Source organism: Thunnus maccoyii, chromosome 3 (assembly GCF_910596095.1).
Source record: "Thunnus maccoyii chromosome 3, fThuMac1.1, whole genome shotgun sequence".
In the NCBI taxonomy this organism is placed as follows: domain Eukaryota; kingdom Metazoa; phylum Chordata; class Actinopteri; order Scombriformes; family Scombridae; genus Thunnus; species Thunnus maccoyii.
Genome location: NC_056535.1, coordinates 20,259,547 through 20,278,598, shown reverse-complemented (window position 1 = coordinate 20,278,598; position 19,052 = coordinate 20,259,547). Strand labels below are relative to the sequence as shown.

The window sequence follows — 19,052 nt, the reverse complement described above, 5'->3', positions numbered from 1 at the left end:
ATAGAGAAATACTGTGATCATCACCACATGATGACTGCTCTTGTGACATTTGTTACGAAATATTTTTTGCCTTCAATCACCTTTGAAACACAAAGACTTTGTGGCCTTTGAGCTTTAAGTGTGTGAGACGCAGATTGTGTGAGGAGGTAAAGGCCACATTGTGTGTTTTTGCTCAACAATGCGTACAGCTTGCATCTGAGTCAGCGCGTGGACAAGCGAAGGGGAGGACCATTCATCAGCGGATTCACAGAACTACTGAATGCTTCCTGGGAGGAGGGTGAGATTCTGAGAGGGAGGGTTCTAAGAAAAGCCTTGGTAATTACCTTCAGCTTTGAGCTGCTTTTGTGCCATCTCGTACACATATTTATCGTGGCGCAGGATGTAATCACAAATGTTAACAGATTGAAAGTGCAACAGTGACATGAAAATCATTTGAGCTTCTACAAAGTGTGAATTTAGTCTGATTAAATCAGTGCGAATGCATGCTTGGCAGCTCAGTGGGGGTAGGGGAGCAGAGGCTATGGTGACCTGGACTAAAGCCAGCGTAATAGGATCTCAGTTTCTCAATCCAGATCCAGCTCGTGGTCCTTGTTTGACTTCTTTTTCTGAAGGATGCAGAATCGTGGCCTGAGAAACAAAAACAAATCAGTGTCATAGAAGGAAGCACAGAGCTTAATTTTTTAATTGAGTTAAGATTTTGTCGGTGCAGCTTTTTACTTTAAGTCAAATAGACTCTGATGGGCCTACAGTACTGACTACACTTCAGCATAAAGTCACAGCATGATGGCAGAATGATTTAATGATGCTGTGGTGTCGGACATAAAGGCTGAGAGATTCTTTGGACAGACCTGCCGGTGATGTCGTGTCGTGTCTCCACATAATGCAGCTCTTCCACATTTACCTCCACCCACTGTCGAATGAGCGGGGGGTGTTTGGGGTCCACCTCCAAGTAAACACGACTGTTATTCACAAGAAAAAGAACACAAAATTGATTAAAATGTAATTATCAACAGGACAGGATTATCAGAATTAGCCCTGAGAGGAGCGCAGTGGCACATGTCTGGAACTGTATTCACTGGAAGTCTCTTAAAAAGCTTAACTCATTAAAGAGGCAACACGATACATGTGTTTTTCAGAACATGCTGTTCTTGTGACAAGCCGCCGCCACTGCCGCTGTTAGGAATTAAACCCAGGTGCATTTGTCTGTGTGTGTGCTCGCTTGTGCCGGGCAGCGGGGCTCCTTACCCATAATTTGATAGAATCTGTGGAGCCAACGTCAAAATCTGTTTGATCACTTTCAAGCCATCTTTGCCTCCATCTAAAGCAGTGTGGTCTTCAAACCTGGGAGAAGCAGACAGATTTCACTCGAATACATCCACTCAATCTCACGTGTTTAAAAAGAATACAATTATATGGACGCTTAATACACTGGCGCAAATAAAGGTTTTTAAATTTAAAGCATTTTCAGACTTTATCTTTTGGTTAATGTGAAAGAAACATCAGATTTAATACATACAATTTCATTTTAGCATTTATAAGCAGTATATAAACAGTTCATACTGTTAATACTGCACATTATAACACACTATACTGTCCTACAAAGATGAAATGCAGTAACTACATATTTAGTCAAGTCAATTTAGTCAAGTCCATAATTTTACTTGTTGATATGTTTAATATGTATTTTTTTGTATAATCTGAATGAAAACAGCATGTTACAACAAAATACAGCTAAAAACCAAGAGAGCTAAACCCAGTTAATGTTAAAGCCCCCCCCCCCCCTTTCCCCTTCCCCCAATCTTGCTGCATCCTGTTGTTGAAATATATTAATTTTGATTAACTAACATCTTCGTTATTTAGTTTATCATAAAATAAATAAGGTAGGATCTAAATCCGGTCAAGTAACTGCCTAATTTAGCAGAGTAGCATTGTGCTATCTCAGCTTTTGACTCCAGTGGAGTTCACGATTTGGGCAGTTAAACTACTTTTAAAAATACATATTTAAATGTATTGAATTGTAAATTAATTTATTATATTGATTTTCCATTAACACACAGTGGATGGAAAGCTGAAAGAAACTATTTTTTCACTTTAGATAATGACCCACAAAGTACAGCAGGATTCTTCCCAATTTACAATGTAATTTTCTGTAGTAGCTGTGTAGCAGTACAGTACGTACTAATGCAGGTGTGAGTCAAGGCAAGATATGAAGTTAGGGAATAAGGGAATAACAATCTGGGAATTTATACTGTAGGTATACTAACAGCCTACCTATATTCTAATGTTAGAGGGTACAGTGTAACAATCTGGTGTTTGGGGAGGAATTTTAATTGAGAATTTATACTGTAAATATGTTTTACTACCAGGTACCTATTCTATTATGGGGCATCTACATGTATTTATTGGTACATATTGTACTGGTACACTGTTATTGCACCATATTCCCTTTTTTTTATCAAAGGCAGCATGCAGTTTTAAGGTCATACATAGTTGATATCAGTGCTTTTTTGTTGTAAAATAAAAATACATTACATCCTATCCATCTGTTACCCAGTTAGCCCGAAAACATTAAACCCTTTATTCTCAACTTCAGCTTTTCTGTAATTAATATCTGCCTTTGTAGGGCTGTATAATGCCGCTTATATGCAGATATAAGGGCATTTTGTAAAGATATGCAAGGATATGTTCATGTGTGTAATAATATATCATTAAATATGACTACAGCAATGTTATACAATGATTCATTAACTGTTTATACCCTCAGTTATAGAAGCTTTACATTAAATATTTTAATAAACACTTTTAAAATGCCCTTATTTTTCTTACAACTGCTTTAGAGTTTGTTACAGTGTGTTATAAACCATTGCAGTGTTTCTTAACTGTTTGTTAATGGTAAATAGGCTGAAATAAAGTGTTTCTAAATTACTACCAATTACCAGTCTTAGTCACCATAAAATTTCAGGTTCCAGTGACATCATATCCTCTGAGAACAGATACGGAGGGTTACTGACGAAAACTGAAACAGGGTTGCAGAGGCTCAACACAGTTTCTGCATCTGACAAAACACAAAACATTTTCATCAGCAATGTGTTTAGGTGTGTTATTCAACAATACAGCATTTACACTGCTTAAACTTTCACCTTTTAAGACATCGGTATGATGAATCTGTAATCTGTCCTGAAGTCCCAACCTGTAGAAGAAAATCCTTTATCAGTATTTGTGCATATTGTGTACAACCTGATTTAAAAAAGCATTCATTGTTAGTCTTTAACTTACATGCAATAAAGGTAAAGAATATTTACAATGTGATATGGAATAATTACCTTAACGCATTCTCTCTTGTTAAATCCACCGCATCCTGGCTTTGATCCAAGGCAATAACTGTAAGCTAAACAAACATAGAAATCACCTGCTGTTTACTCTTTGGGTTCAACTACCATTTGTGTCCATGACATTTTTATTACTTCACATTCTGTTAATAGTGGAGACATAAAAACTATGCAGACATGGCTAAAATTATGACATGATACTATAAAGTAAGTAATCATGTGGACTGCACACTGGCTCGCTTACTGCTGAAATATTCATACACACCTTTTTGCTCTACATAACCTGGGGATGCAGCTACCAGTTATTTTCATTACAGATTAATTTCCCAATTATTTTCTCGATTAATCGATTATTTGTTTTGTCAATAAAATGTATGAGAATTGAAAAAAAAACATCCATGATCAACCAATTAATTAATCAACTAAATGTTTTAGCTCTAACACGACCTTCAGCAGGTAGTATATGAACAAGCACCACAATCGTTCCATATTCATGCTGGGTAGATTATCCAATCAGAGGACCACAAAAATTAGGTCAATTAGTGAATGACCGTTGTAATTTTCCTTTTGATAGAATAATGAAAACATGCATTCTAAATTTAATTATCTAGATAGAAATGTGTGTGATTTCTTAAGGCGTTTCATTCTCTAATTAATCAAATTTTTGTGGCCCTCTGATTTGCTCATTTACCCAGCATCTATATATATGTAAAGTACTATTGTGGTGCCAAAACGTAAAAAATATACCAACAGTAAGCAAGAAAGTTAGTGAGAGTTTTAAATTTATATTCAAGTTTCCACACTTTCAAGTGTGCAGAGATTTTTTCAATACTTGATATTGACCACAACAGTTACTTAATTATTGGAATTGTAACAGATACATTTTTATCTATTGATCTGTTAATCGACTAATCATTACTTATTACTATACACTAAAAAAATGAATCTGTTGCCTACAGTGAACACAAACCTAACCTGAGGTAGACTATACAGCAGACTGAGAGAAATGGCACCAGAGCCACATCCCACTTCCAAGCATGTATGCTGGACGTCTCCATCCGTTTGCTTCATCTGCAGATCGGTCAGCACAAGTTCGACCAACTCCTGCACCAACAAACAGAGAAAACACAGCTCTGGTTATGTGTGATAACTGGATTTTCACTGTACATTGTTTGCTTGTGTGGCCTGTTTTTGTCCTCTCCAAACCTCTGTTTCAGGTCGTGGTATGAAGACAGGAGGTCTCATCTTCAATGTCAGATCTCTGAAGTCCCACTCCTCAATCACATACTGCACAGGCATTCTACACCAAACATATGAATTACTAAAAGTTAAAAAATAACACCTGAATACATGCTTATACGGAAGTTTATGTAGAAACTTAATTACCTGGAGAGGCGTCTAGTGCAGAGCTTCCACATCTGCTCTATTTTTTCTTGGCTTAGAAACTCTGTTAACTTCTTCTGTTCAAGAATTTCTATCTGAAAGAGGTACAGAGAGACATGCTTTTAAATGTGCATGCAGGTTTTAGGACATTATTTCTGGCAACGTAGAGTGAGCTTAGCAAAATGTCTCACAGTTTTAGCTCCGAGCAGATGAGCAATGATGTACTGGCTGGAGTGGTGGGGCTCAGTGACACCTTTCTCCTCAAAGTGTCTCTTCCATAAGTCCACTGCCTGAAGTGCTGTGATCCTGCCTGCAGGGAAGGCTGGAGCGCTGCATGCACGCACTGCATGGGAGCCCCAAAATCCCTAAAAGCATCGGATTTAAGAGTTTCTAATTAGCACAAATTAAAAACGATCATGCATCCCAACAGTGGTCTAATTTGTTGATATCCCTAACCAGCACTTCCTGAGGGGAAGTGCTCAGACACCACTGATTGACTTACACTCAAGATACATATCTCACCCACAATGTATTGTCAGCTTGAATCACTTCTTATTGACGAACAAGGGATCTTCCTCGATGATTCATGATCATCAGCTTGATCAAGCTTTAACTGCAACGTCTATACTGTTTGGTTCAGCTAGTAATCATGACTCAAATAGCTTTTTATGGTGTTATTTATTTGTTGTGTACTGTGAATGCAATGTCTTTGTTGTTTGCTGTCTGTATGAGTTCACTTGGTGGCAAATAAATTTCCTCTTTGAGGATTAATGAAGCTGTCTAATCTAATCTAAACTGTACACAGTTACCAGTTAATTAAATACACAATCTAATGCAATCCAATGGAGAACTGCATGATATAGAGAGGTGTTTATAATATTTGGTATGTCATGTGTGTAAAAAAAACTTGATATTGTTTCAATCAATGATCATTTTTGGAATCTTTTAATACACTTGTGAGTTAATTTGCGGCTTACAGCTTCTTCAATGTAAGAACTTTTTATTGTAACTCTGCTTCTTTTTTGACTATTGGTCAAAATAAATAGGTTTAAGACATAATTTTGGTCTCTTTGAAAACTTGTGAAGCCCATCTGATTTTGTAACATACTATATATACTAATCACTTCGTTTTGCATGAATAAATATCTTATTTCCTCTCATATGCATGCCTATTTACATTTTTATTTTTTGCTCCAACCCTGGTGATGAAATCAGTGATCCAGGTATCTCTAGTGTTAAATGTGCACAGATTTGATCCAATGTTTGTCCCTTAAATCTTGGCTTTTGTTCAAAATCAATGCTGCCACTGACCCAGTAGTGAGACAACTTGCAATGTAAATAAATGAGGCATTATTCTTGTACTTACATGTGCACCAGTTTGTAAGTTAAGTGGTTCAACCGCTACAATTACAAACTGTATTTGCTGCTAGTACTAAAAATTTAGTACTGCTAGTTATTTTTCATTTATCATCAAACCCGTGTTAATTCGTCCTTTCTTTATGCTCATACTACTTCACTACAATAAACATGTATGTCAGTGCAAAGCAGGTTCGCTCCACTGTCTATTTAGCATCCTATTGCACCTGTGCAAAGATCAACTGAACCGCTTACCTTTGGCCCAACACTCCTGCGTCCAAAACATCTGTAGCCTGCGCGCAGCGATCTTCTCCACATGGTTACTCTAAACAGACCCTGATCATTGTTTACACAGCGTGTATACGCATCAGCTGCACCCTCACAGCACTCTGTTGACCTATCTGTACAATTTAAAGGTCACTTTTATCGCCCACTATGTAATTTTAACAACATTTCCTGGTACGTTATTTGAGGTTGTTGGTGATAGTTTCTTCACACGGTGCGCCGGTGGTGAGAAACGTGTCCACATGCGTCGCAGACTGCGCAGCACTGACTGTAGTGAACAATGTTGCCTTTATGTACAGTCGAAAATATTTAACTGTGAAGCACTCAAACAAAAACAGTAAAGTGGCGATTAACACTGTAAACAATTAACTTAAAAAAATCTTAACGTTATGATAGCCGAGATAATGTAAACCAAGTGAGAAGCTGATAATAAAGCTGAAAAAAATAAGCGTTACTTTATGTATCTACCTCAAAATAGCAAGAGGATACGTTTCCATTGTACGACGCAATTGCAGATGCATTAAATACGTTAATAAAAGATTACATTTGGCTTAAAATTATTTCAATGTGTTCCCACTGTCTACATAGGGTTTACAACGGCCGTCATTGGCATTAGTAGTTTACGAGGAGCACCTGAAGGCATCATTGTTGTTATTCCCCAGTGTGGTGTGTTGGATGTGACGAGTATTGGAGAGTTATCGGGTAGTTTTTCAATTTAACAGATGAAACTTTAGCAAAGTGCAGTTGTAGCACAATTGTTCGGACGTTATTTAGACATAAAAAGTGCTAAAAGTATTTCACACGGCGTCGCTAGCACGTCGTTCAACATTAAAGCTGCAAGCTAGCAGCTAGCTTTGGCGGCTAGCACAGACAGGGAAGACACACAGGAGACTCAAACCCTCAAAAACAGGTCTATGATGGGCATGAACACACGAATAGAGTGTATATTCTTCAGTGAGTTTCACCCAACTCTGGGACCAAAAATAACGTATCAAGTAAGTATGCAAATGAGTCCAACATCACAGATTTTTCAAATGAATAGATATCAGTAATTTGATCATTAATCATAACCAAAGTCACTGCCATTATTATCCTCATCTTGATGGTAAAGTTATGCTAATCGTATGATTTGGTATCAGAAACTTCAAATAGAAGGACATTCATGTACAATATCCACTTATTTTTTTAAATGAGTCAGGTTTATGGGACACTTTTTCAGGTAGATTTACAGTGTTTTCTCCATTGGTAGGAATATTTCACATGTTTGATGTAGTAGTTATGCTGATCCCAAAGGTCTTTTCTTCACTTTTTACCAAAATACATCACAGTAATCAGCATCCCCACCTCTGACAATAAAGTTAAAGTCTTCCTTGGAGTTCAGTCACACTTTATGTTAGAAATCCTTTCAGTTATTTCAGTTGCTGTATTAATTTGCTCTTTATTTATTTACTGTTGAGTCCTTTAAATCTAAACTTAAATTGATTTCCAAAGGTGTTTCGGTTGATCATATTCTTAGAAAAAAATGCATTGTAACCTTAAAACTCCAGTAGTGGCACATTTTGTTGTGAGACAGTTGTCCTTGTGTTTGACTGCATGTATAAAGACATTAATATTAGAATAATTGATCTTATTAATGGTTAACAGGTATTTAAGCCCTCTACATATTCTTGTGGTTTAGAGGTGCACAGTACTGCACATAATGTTGTTAGTCTATCTTATAGGATGTATTTTTGTCCTCTCCTGACAGGTCCCAGAAGAATATATTTCAAGGGAGCTCTTTGACACGGTCCAGGTTTACATCATTACCAAGCCAGAGCTTCAAAATAAATTAATAACAGTGTATGTTATGTTTTAAGTCTTGTGATTTATTCATTCTTATATCTTGAAATCAGTGTTTTTTTTTTTACATTTTCTTGGTAACGTCTTTCTTGTCATTATCAAACTTAACATCATCTATCCTATTTATTGCTGTTTAGCACTGCCATGGGCAAAAAGTTAATCGGGTGTCCTGTGTGCATCGAACATAAAAAGTATAGCCGAAACGCCCTCCTGTTCAACCTTGGCCTTGTTTGTGATGCCCAAACCAACACATGTGCCCTCGAGCCAATTGTCAAGAAGCTGTCTGGGTATCTCACTACTCTAGAGGTAGAGGGAAAGTTGCATTCTGCAGTGATGTACTTATCACATATTTTATATGTGTATTGTCTCCTACAATAAGATTATATTACATCTTTTTTCTTTGTGTTGCAGCTGGAGAGTGGATTCATATCCACTGAGGAGAGCAAGCAGAAACTTCTACCCATTATGTCGACCTTGTTAGAAGAGCTTAATGCCACAGGAGCCTGCACCTTACCCATAGGTATTATTTCATTTCATATTCTGGTTTTATGTGTGGCAAACAGGCATTTGTCTCTTTATTGTGACTGAATGTCACTGAATGTGGAGGTGAAATGTAAATTACGCGTGTGTGCCACAGGAAACAGCCCTGGATGAGAAAGTGTCAGTAGAAAACATTTTCTTCTTCATTCTGTTTATATTTAATTTTGAGAAAATGTGGCACCTAAACTCACTGACCAAAAGGTGAAATTTGGCAATAGTTTGGCGTCAAAAGGGAAAACCTTGACACAGCAGCACCACTTTGCGAGCAGTTATTTAAAGTGTGTGCTGCAAAGAGAGAAGACATATTAAAATTTGTAAAACACATTTTCAATAAACACAAATGAGGTTCTCTCGCATTTCAGGGATGCGAAGGTTAGTTTTCTTGTTGAGTTATTTTTCCAGCTGTTTAAAGACTGCATTCAAACTCAAATATTTTGTGAAAAATCAACATATGCTGCAATGTATTTTTAGAGAGGGATATATCTGAACAATCTCAAAAATATCGAGGGTGTGGTATCTAACAAAGTAGACCCTTACCTTTTCTTAAAGAGGTAGAAGCGCATCACTTGCCAAAATGTATAATTTTTGACATTAACGTTAGTGTCATTGCTTTAATTTGCTTGTGATTTGTCTAAAATCTTTTGTGGATTAAGCACAGTAGTGGCTTTGAGTAATGAAATGTATGTCTTGGCATTTTGTATGGCAGCAGCAATAGTTCTCAGATAGTTTTTTTTAAAAACTAGTCACACTATCTTTGTCTGTTCTGTGTCTGTTTGTAGATGAGTCTAACACCATCCACCTAAAGCTGATCCAGATGAGAAAGGATCCCCCGATTGTCCAGGAGTACGATGTGCCTGTCTTCACCCAGTGCAAAGACCACTTTATCAAATCTCAGTGGGATCTCACCACTCAACAGGTACACCTCCATGTGTCTGATATCAAGTGACATGATAAGAAATGTGCCAAAATACTAAGAAACACCAGGAGAAAGATAACGATTAAGAGCCTGTTATCAGCTATGCACAAAGTGATATGAATATCTCTGTCACGTTTATTATTTTATGGATGGAAAGGAAACATTTGTGTGAGAGAAGGCGCCATTCATTCATTAATGTGGTATTGTAATATATGATATGTAATGATGAACAGGATTCTATCACATATAATTTAGATGGGGCTCATTAATCCTCAGTATAAACCAACAATGTTCTTCTGTATTTTAACTGCAGATCCTCCCCTATATTGATGGATTTAGACACATCCAGAAGATCTCTGCTGAAGCAGATGTTGAGCTGAATCTTGTTCGTATCGCTGTGCAGAATCTCCTGTAAGTACATTTCAGTAAATAACAGGCAACACACACCAGTGGTGTCTGAATCACATCAAAAACACCCTCATGCATTGTTTCTATGCACAATAAGATTTCCTGATGCACATCAACGTGTCAGGATAAGCTACTATTCTGTTTCCCAGCACTGATGCATGTCAGCTCTTCAGGAAAGCTCCTAATTTATTGCATTTGTTTCCTGGATCAGGAAGTGCTTCACAGTGCAGCTGGTGTGTGTTGCACTTCAGTGTGGTAAGACTTTTATTTCCACATGAACCCACAAAATACATTCAACTGCACCTTTTCATTTACAGGTATTACGGTGTTGTGACCTTGGTGTCAATATTCCAGGTACAAAACTAAACTCACACAGCACAAGATAGTGGACTTTTTTTTTTTTTTTTTTACAGCAATTGTGCATATATAATGTGGTGATACTATTTATGACAAACATTAGGGCTACTCAGGAAAAAAATGTGTGATTTTTGAGAATTAAATCAAAATACTGCAAAAAAAAGTACTAGTATTTTGAGAATTAAGTCTTAATTTTATGAGGAAGAAGTAATTATTTTACAAGAGAAAATCTTGATATTTAAAAAAAAAACCTTGTTATTGGTGAAACCTCTAACTTCAAGTCATCCACATACTTCCTTTGACACATTAAAGCTGACAGACTGCTCTCTCCTGTTTTCTGAAATGGAGCGTCAAACTCAAAATATTACCTTTTTTTTCCAGTGTTCACAATAATCTGTCGTAACTACGTAAGGGTAACTTTAGTTTATTGACTGTCTTGTGTCTTTTTACCTCCCTCCAGTACTCTAATGTGTACTGCACCACCCCCAAAGTCCAGAGCCTCATAGATGACAAGTCCATCCAGGAGGAGTGCCTCAGCTACGTCACTAAGCAGGGTAAATAAGGCCCTGTTCACACCTGGCAGCAACATGTGTCTTGGGTGATCCAATCACAAAGGTCATGATTGTTAAACGCAGGTGTTGTTTGTCCTTTCATTGACATTTATTGCATAGGTTTTTTTTCTTCTGTCGCCGTCAGGTCAGAAGCGCGCCAGTCTGAGAGACGTGTTCCAGCTGTACTGTGGTCTGAGTCCAGGAACCACAGTCCGTGACCTTTGTTCTCGCTACTCGCAGCAGCTTCAAAGAGTTGATGAGAGGTCAGCATCTCTCACTTGATTAGTTACTAAAAGCACTTTATGGTTCTTAAAAAATCAGGTCAGACATGGTTCACATGTGTGTTTCAGGAGGCTGATCCAGTTTGGACTGATGAAGTCTCTCATTCGACGGCTGCAGAAGTATCCGGTGAAGGTGATTCGCGATGAAAGGAGCAGGCCGCCTCGACTCTATACCGGTTGTCATAGTTATGATGAGATCTGCTGCAAAACAGGCAGGTTTTAGGCTCTCTCATTAGCCTGTAACTTATGGTAGCGAACAAGTCTGCTTACAATGTGTTCATTTTACAGGGATCAGCTACCAGGAGCTGGATGAACGTTTGGAAAATGATCCCAACATCGTTGTTTGCTGGAAGTGATGTCACATGAACTGATGCAGACTGGTGCAGGGAGCCGTTTGAATGTAAAATAAAGATGCCTCAACCAAAGATGCCTTCATAGAGTGGAGTTTTGTTGGAATAACGTAAAACATTCATAGTCTTTTGTAATTTTTATGTCAGGTTAGTGTTTTTTTAAATTTCCTTTTCATCAATAATTGTCATCCACATCTGTTTAAAGTCAAGTGAGGAAGGTAATATTTATTAATATTGTACAAAAGAAAATATGTGATTAATAAAAGAGATTATACCACGGTGTGATAGTTTGTCTTATATCTGCAAAAGATGTCTTTTCATGTTGATTCATTGTTGATGTCATAGTCTGTATCGTTTCAACTGTAGGAATTACCCAAATTCAACTATTTCCTATTACATGACCTACATACTGACATCAGGGAATTCCCATCCACTCTACTCAACATAATAATCCAGATTAGAGCTACAGATTCTGTTTAACCTCTGCAGTGCCACAGAAGCTTTGGCAGGCCTGTCCACACAAAATAAGTGTTCAAATGCATAGAGTCTTATTTTAAATTGTAGTTGTACTAGAAATCTCATGGAATACAACAATACTAAATAAGAGGCTGGGACATGGGGAACAGTTCAGAAAATGACGCTCAAAACTTCTAAAATATTATATTTGATGTCATTTTCCACCCATAAAAAAGCTTGAAGCACTGGAACAAGTAGATATAATAAATCTAAGGTTGTCAAAAATATTTTAGACAACGTTGAAACCCCAATGTGAGACAATGTCAACATAAATTTTCAGTGATGGATTGTAATTTAAGTACCTTTGCGAGTATTTCAATTTCATGTCTACAATTAAGAGGGAAATATTGTACTTTTTACTCCACTACATTTATCTAGCAAGTATATGAGACAGTTAAAATAAGTTCCACCTCGACTAACTACAATAGTAAATTTTACTGCATAGCATTTGCATCAGTAAAAATAATATGTAATCGTATAATACTCACAGAGGCCATCTTCTGCGATGAGTACTTTACTAATTACTAGTTACATTTAGCTAATAATACTTCCTTTTCAGTTAGTTGTTGAGCTTGTTGGTCTTACACACTGACTGTATATAAAGACAAATATATTTATATACAGTCGATGGTTTTACCTCAAGGAGCCTGTATACGATAGGTTCCTTGTTTTACCTGAGGGTCTACCGCCTCTCTCTGGCGACAGACAGCTCTGCGCCTGCGCTCTGTGTGTACGGTAACCATGACAACCACAGGACGAGAGGCTACAGAAACAGCTCCACTGAAGTGATAACTGAAATTTATTTATTTAGTTTACTTGATTGCTTGTTGTGTTGTTTAGCAGTCTCCTACAACACAATGGACACGTCAGTACTTTTACCTGTCGAAGCAGAGGGTTTTATTCAAAGTCTGGAAACTTTCACCCTCAAAGAAGTGGGCTCTACGAGGTAAGAAGGACCAATGAACAGCTAATTTAGCTAGTTAACGTCAGCAAGTCAGTTAAGATAAGTGATACAAATTACCGTATAACTTATAACTTATTACTTATAACATATTCCGTTTAGCGTAAAGTCTTGAGTTCAGAAAGGTACTTTATTAGAAGTACTGCTAAATATATGCAAAAGAAGTAACTTTTAAAAAAAAAGTGCTACTACAACAAATACTGTATGTATGGGTCACCTACCAATTAAAAATCTGAAATTAAATAATATCTCATATCATTTTTACACAAAAACAACATTGACTATTACCAGACATCTTTAAGTTAAAGGGTAGGTTCACAATTTTTCAAGTCTGTCTTAAAACAATAGTCAGGGGCCCATATGAACACTGAAAGCTGTAATCATTCCTCCTGTTCATAGTGGCTGTTAAAAGATCTCCTTCAAATGTGCTTCCAATGTAAGTGATGGAGGCCATAATCCAATGTGTCTACACTGTCATTTTGTGCAAAAATGCATTTAAAAGTTAATCTGAAGCTTATATGAAACTTCAGCAGTCTGAGTTAGTCATATCAAGTGGATATTTGCCACATTTACAGTCTTTTTAGCATCAAATTCCCTCTTTGTGTTTCCTCAGACAGTGTTTCTCTGTTGAGCTGCAATGGAAGAATAGAAACAACAAGAGGGACTTTGGCACTAAAAAGACTGTAATGTTGAAAGATATCTACTTGATTTGACTAATATGGATAGCTGAGGCTTCATATTAGCTTCAGATAAACTTTTAAATACATTTTTAAACAGAAGGAGGACTGCGGATTTTGTCCCCCCCCCATCACTTACATTGCCAGTGCATTATGAGGGGATCTTCTAATGATCAGTGTGAACAGGAAGAATGATTATGGCAAGAAAAAACTATTTCAATGTTCATTTGACCTCCTGACTGTTGTTTTAAACCGTCCTTTGATAGGATGGTAACATTTTCACACGATCAAACTCCAAATAATGTTTCAAGTCTTCACAAACCAAGTCAAGTGTGGAGTCACACTTGGGTGAAAGTCATGTGTCTTGAGTTCCTGTTATTTTTGTCCAAAGCAGATGTTTGTGTGTTTTGTTTGTAGGTCTTCTTGTTGTGATTAAAGGTTCTGTTGACAATAGAACTGTCTGTTGAATTTATGTAACAAGATTACCTGCTACTGCCCTGTAAACACAGGCAGTTTTCTGTAATTTAGAGAGGCAAGTATGCAATTGGAAGTGTGATTTCAAGAATATTATTATTCTAAAAGCAAGATAAGTTTATTTGTATATCTCATTTAAAAACAAAGGAATTTAAAGTGCTTTTTATAAGTCATAAAAGATATAATTGATTAAGATATGAATGAATAGTTCCAACTCTAATTGAATATAAGGGAGTGACAAACACACAAGTTTTCAGCCTCAATTTACCAGTAAAATAAATTTGAGTTGCAGCAGACCTCAGGTTTTCTGGGAGTTTATTCCAGATATGTGGTGCATAGAAACTGAGTGCTGCTTCTCCGTGTTAAGAGACAGTAAACAGACCAGTCCCAGACAACCTGAGAGGTCTGAACAGTTCATAATGTAGCTGTTTATTAAGTGTAGCCTAACACTGAAGTTGATTTTTCATTATTTTTCTCTTTGTGTGTTGACAGGTGGTTCAGACAGCATGAGTATATTGAGAAACTTAACATGCAAGCAATACTGAATGCTTCTGCCATGCATGATGAGTTCATCAAGGAGCTCTTGGTGTCATATGGAAAGGTGAGTGTTTCCTCCTCAATGCATACTGCATGCATGGTAGAAACATTTAAACAGGCAACCATTAATTCATCATTTTCTCTTCCACCTCCTCTGTAGATACCTGTCCTAGTCCACGAGATGATCTTAGTTGAAGTGTGGAAGCAAAAAGTTTTCCCCATTTTATGTCAACTGCAGGACTTCAATCCAAAGAACACGTTTCATCTTTACATGGTGGTGAGTGGAACGAGATTTAAAATGATGATCAGCTTGAAACGCTCATAACTGATTTCATGTGTCCTTTTTATGTCTCCTTCTTAGATCCACCATGAAGCCACAATCATAAACCTACTTGAAACAATAATGTTTCATAAGGTCAGTGTGTCCACAAATTCTGATATTAATCTGGAGCATTTTTTAAATGTGTTTAAGCATTATTGTGATCAGACAGAAAGACAGTTTTGACTCTCTGTTATCTCTCTCTATAATTGGTTCTTATTGAACTATAAATAAAGCTTTATGTGATGTCTTTAAGGAGATCTGTGTGTTGTGTAGGACTCATGTGAGGCAGCTGATGACTCTGTTCTGGACTTGGTGGATTACTGCCACCGCAAACTCATCCTGCTGGTCAGTAAAACCACCAGGGAGGGCGCTATGACTCATGACCAACACAACCTGACAGGCAAAACAGTTGAATCCTCTACAGAGGTAAAACAGTCTGAGATTTATGGTTCTTCTATTGGTTTGAAACTTGATTCAGACTGCAGGTGGATCTTCCTTTCACTAAAATTGAATCACTCAAATCTTTCTTTTCGTTTGGTGAAGGAGTTGCAGATTCAGAGTGCAGCTCTGGAGTTTGAGATCACCCTGAAGGCCATATCTGTGCTGCGCTACATCACTGATCACACTGACAGGTATGACAGTGTCTGGACTGGACGGAGAGTTCTTCATATAGTTTAGGCACTTACACTTAAAGCTTTGCATTTTTATAGATACTGAAAATGCAACTGACTAGGGCTGCAACATTTTTCATTTATCTGTTTTTTCAATTAATTGAATAATTGTTTTTTCTGTAAAATGTGAGAAATGTGTGAAAAATGCATCTCAGAGCCCAAGATGATATACACAAATCGCTTGTTTTGCCCGACCAAAACTCCAAAACCCAAATATAGTTATATTAGAATTATATAACAGAGAAATGCAGCAAATTGTCACATAGGAAAAGGTGGAACCAGAGAATGTTCTGCGTTTTTTCTGTAAAATTGACTTAAAAGATGAATTCATTATCGAAATTGTTACAGATGACAGAAAAAGATTATCTTTTTTTTTCTTTGCAGTATCAGTGTTATCAATCGCATGCTATGCACCCATAACATGCCTTGTGTACTGGTTCAGCTGATTGACTGCTGTCCTTGGAGTCGCTGCAAAGCAGGTATGCTGTATATCACACCTCTTACGTATCAAATATATCCTTATATTTATATTTCCTCATCTATTAAAAATACACATTTTTGCCTCATAAGTGACTCTCTGCTCAGTTTGTTGCCCTCTGCCTCCCGTTGTAGGTGAGATAGAAAAGTACATAAATGGCAAGTGGCAGAAGATTCCTGTGGAGGACCATTTAAAGATGACAAAACTAGACGGGCAGGTCTGGATTTCCCTTCACAATCTGCTACTGAAGGAAGACTGCCAAAGGAAATACGACTTCAACAGTTTCAATAAGAGCCAGCTTCTAAAGGTGTAGTAAAAATGAAATGTTGACTGACTCCTTGCAGCTGTCAGTGATTTTCATCATTCCTTCACGTTGAGAGTTTAGGTTGTGCTGTTATCTTAGGATGTGTAAACTGATTTTAAATTCTATCAATCGACCCCTTTTCTTCCTCCAAGTGGCTACTGGGTATAAGCTGTACATTGAAGCTCAGGAAGTGTCTTGAGTGCCAGACTATTTTCCACCAACATCATATCTGATCTCCTCTCCTGTTAGTACACAGATTCAGTCTCTAAGGTTGTTTTGACTAAGATGTTTCCTCCTATTATACGCTTTCTCATCCTCTTCCTGTCGCTTTAATTATATAACCAGAGAGTCTTGTGCATCCTCCTGTAATCACAGTGAGTTTTTTATACAGTCTGTGTCACTCGTGGTAGATAATTCTGTTGAAGTTGATATTTTTATACTTGTTGATGTATTATTTGTGGGCTTATCCTGAATGTGCCAAAGCTCCGGGGTTTCTTGACAGAGGTGTTGATTGATCAGCTGCCAAACTTGGTGGAACTCCAGCGTTTCCTGACTCATCTTGCAGTTACTGACCCTGCCCCTCCAAAAAAAGAGCTAATTTTGGAACAGGTACACTCAAAACAACATATTTTTATACCAGACAACAGTATGTCCCCATGCATTTACCCTCAGCTTTTCTTTATGTATAGATCCCTGAAATGTGGAAAAACATTGTGAGTGAGAATTCTGGCAAGTGGAAGGCAATAGCTAAGTATCAAGTCAAAGAAACTTTCAACCCATCTGAAAGTGATCTGAGACTACAGGCGCAGAGGTAAAACCGTAAACACAGGTGTAACTGAGCACTGAAGGCACATGTAAACTACACTATCTTTGGGACTTGGCATAATTATTGTTTTATTTTTAAACAGGCTGGCCCAGACTTATAACTTGGATGTGATGGAGAGTTTAATCCCAGAGAGGCCCAAGTGTGGATCCTGTGGGAAAGAGGCTGCAAAGAGATGCTCTCGATGTCAGGGAGAATGGTACTGTCACAGGTAAGATTTTGGTCAGTTTGACACAAACCTGTAGTTCAATTCAATTCATCTGTGCTCACTCTGACTTATTATAAACAAACCATGAGGTGTAAACTTCAAGTTATATTGACTGACATGTAACTCATTGATTGGACAGTTTTGGTGACTCTCATCAAATTCTTGTGACTGACAGCAACTCGTGCAGCACTCCACTGCACCTTATGTACTAATTTATCTTCTCTGGTGGTCACAAAGAGCTCACAAAGAAATAATTAATTATGAGCGTTATTAGTCGAAACTACAACTGGAGCTTATGTGTCATAAATAATGATGGATTGGTTGAGACAGGACAAAAAAGAGGTCTTGGTTTTGTGTCACAATTCCACTGAAGGAAAACTACAGAGTATGACACAAGCATAACAGTCTGCTAAAATGAATTGGTGTTACCATGGTGACCAAGTGACCTTGCATAATTATAGAGATCCCTTATATAGATCCTTCACAGTTTCAATGAGCAGCAGATAGATTTTAACAGTGGTTTGAATTTATGCTCAAATCACAAAGTTCACTGGTTTATCTGGGTTTTTTTTCACACCACCAATGAACCGAGTCTGTTTAGAACTGAAACTACACACATCCTGTCCAAACGTTCTCGGTTTAGTTGTTTGGTTTACACCACTTTGATTGATACCAGCCTTAAGTAAGTGTATTATAGTGAATATAATACATGTTTTTGTTGTATATTAATATCATACCCTAAGTGTTTGATATTTTCCTGATAGTCTTGTTCATCTGTTTGTTTCTTGCAGAGAATGTCAGGTGAAGCACTGGCCAAAACACAAGAAAGCCTGCCAGCTTATGACAGAGGCCTCTGAGAAGATCCAGAGGGACCTGCACATCAACAGATGAGAGAGAGACTGCTGGAGCTCCTGTATGGACTGGTGGCAGACTGGAGATGAGACTCCTGAGTCACCAAGATGTGAAGAGAACAGATCAATATGTGAGATTCTTCTACATTTTAAGAGGAACTCTTGATCTGATTCTTTCTTTTATGCTGGACAGGTTTATGCTTTTCCATTTTTTAAATACTGTAATAAAGTTTTAACCTATGTTTGTTTCTATGTTTGCCTTTTGGTCTACTGTTTTATTCAAGTGTCTTTAATGAAAGAGCTCAGGAGGCTTTCTCCAGTTCCTTCTCTGTCAAGAGATTTTATACTCCTTATTTGATCTCAGTGTGTGACGGCGTGGAGGTGCATCACACTTCATTACACCAGCAGCAAATAAATTGCTTTAATGACTTGCTCTACTTTGTCTTCTTGCCCATTGCTTCTAGGATCAGTGAGAACCCTGAACTCTCTGCATGTTGAGAGTCCAAAACCTGTATTACATATGTCAAATACATATTTAGACTCACTTACAGTAGCCAGGAACTAGCCAGACTTCTGGTTTAATATTCCTGCTAGTTCAGGCTGAATGATGTTGACTTCCTGTAAATGGTCTGAGT

At 37.4% G+C, this 19,052-nt stretch overlaps 3 protein-coding genes across 4 annotated transcripts; 2 read left to right on the top strand and 1 right to left on the bottom strand.

Annotated features, from left to right (window-relative positions):
* Positions 1-37: 37 nt before the first annotated feature.
* On the bottom strand, positions 38-6,876 carry hemk1 (HemK methyltransferase family member 1). Of its 2 annotated transcripts, XM_042406277.1 has the most exons (11): positions 6,324-6,876; positions 4,904-5,077; positions 4,716-4,807; positions 4,536-4,629; positions 4,305-4,433; positions 3,324-3,388; positions 3,141-3,190; positions 2,950-3,055; positions 1,246-1,341; positions 849-959; positions 38-627 (listed from the first exon to the last, which is right to left on the bottom strand). In XM_042406277.1, exons 1-11 carry the CDS (start codon positions 6,384-6,386, stop codon positions 564-566), a joined length of 1,044 nt encoding a protein of 347 aa, XP_042262211.1. In that variant the 5' UTR covers positions 6,387-6,876; the 3' UTR covers positions 38-563. The 2 variants fall into 2 exon arrangements, with proteins under 2 accessions (XP_042262211.1, XP_042262213.1); XM_042406279.1 differs by lacking the exons at positions 2,950-3,055; positions 3,141-3,190.
* Positions 6,877-7,008: 132 nt separating this feature from the next.
* nprl2 (NPR2 like, GATOR1 complex subunit) lies at positions 7,009-11,873 on the top strand. The gene is made up of 11 exons (XM_042406276.1): positions 7,009-7,348; positions 8,101-8,192; positions 8,330-8,498; positions 8,604-8,712; positions 9,512-9,648; positions 9,962-10,059; positions 10,374-10,410; positions 10,874-10,967; positions 11,110-11,227; positions 11,315-11,457; positions 11,534-11,873. Exons 1-11 carry the CDS (start codon positions 7,268-7,270, stop codon positions 11,599-11,601), a joined length of 1,146 nt encoding a protein of 381 aa, XP_042262210.1. The 5' UTR covers positions 7,009-7,267; the 3' UTR covers positions 11,602-11,873.
* Positions 11,874-12,830: 957 nt separating this feature from the next.
* On the top strand, positions 12,831-18,854 carry zmynd10 (zinc finger, MYND-type containing 10). Its single transcript, XM_042406595.1, has 12 exons — positions 12,831-13,057; positions 14,716-14,824; positions 14,921-15,037; positions 15,122-15,175; positions 15,356-15,508; positions 15,626-15,714; positions 16,138-16,232; positions 16,366-16,538; positions 17,019-17,144; positions 17,225-17,346; positions 17,444-17,569; positions 18,358-18,854. The coding sequence occupies exons 1-12, from the start codon at positions 12,969-12,971 to the stop codon at positions 18,455-18,457; spliced, it is 1,353 nt and encodes a 450-aa protein (XP_042262529.1). The 5' UTR covers positions 12,831-12,968; the 3' UTR covers positions 18,458-18,854.
* Positions 18,855-19,052: the final 198 nt, after the last annotated feature.

What these genes read in the sequence shown, in the direction of transcription:
- hemk1 (XM_042406277.1), bottom strand. Translation starts at nt 6,386, where the DNA reads ATGTGGAGAAGATCGCTGCGCGCAGGCTACAGATGTTTTGGACGCAGG. An exon ending in GCAGGAGTGTTGGGCCAAAG is followed by an intron (nt 5,078 to 6,323) that starts GTAAGCGGTTCA and finishes CGATGCTTTTAG; the next exon opens with GGATTTTGGGGCTCCCATGC. An exon ending in ATCTGCTCGGAGCTAAAACT is followed by an intron (nt 4,808 to 4,903) that starts GTGAGACATTTT and finishes TACCTCTTTCAG; the next exon opens with ATAGAAATTCTTGAACAGAA.
- nprl2 (XM_042406276.1), top strand. Translation starts at nt 7,268, where the DNA reads ATGATGGGCATGAACACACGAATAGAGTGTATATTCTTCAGTGAGTTT. An exon ending in CAGCTACGTCACTAAGCAGG is followed by an intron (nt 10,968 to 11,109) that starts GTAAATAAGGCC and finishes TGTCGCCGTCAG; the next exon opens with GTCAGAAGCGCGCCAGTCTG. An exon ending in CTTCAAAGAGTTGATGAGAG is followed by an intron (nt 11,228 to 11,314) that starts GTCAGCATCTCT and finishes TGTGTGTTTCAG; the next exon opens with GAGGCTGATCCAGTTTGGAC.
- zmynd10 (XM_042406595.1), top strand. Translation starts at nt 12,969, where the DNA reads ATGGACACGTCAGTACTTTTACCTGTCGAAGCAGAGGGTTTTATTCAA. An exon ending in CAGTTGAATCCTCTACAGAG is followed by an intron (nt 15,509 to 15,625) that starts GTAAAACAGTCT and finishes CGTTTGGTGAAG; the next exon opens with GAGTTGCAGATTCAGAGTGC. An exon ending in CTGAGACTACAGGCGCAGAG is followed by an intron (nt 17,347 to 17,443) that starts GTAAAACCGTAA and finishes ATTTTTAAACAG; the next exon opens with GCTGGCCCAGACTTATAACT.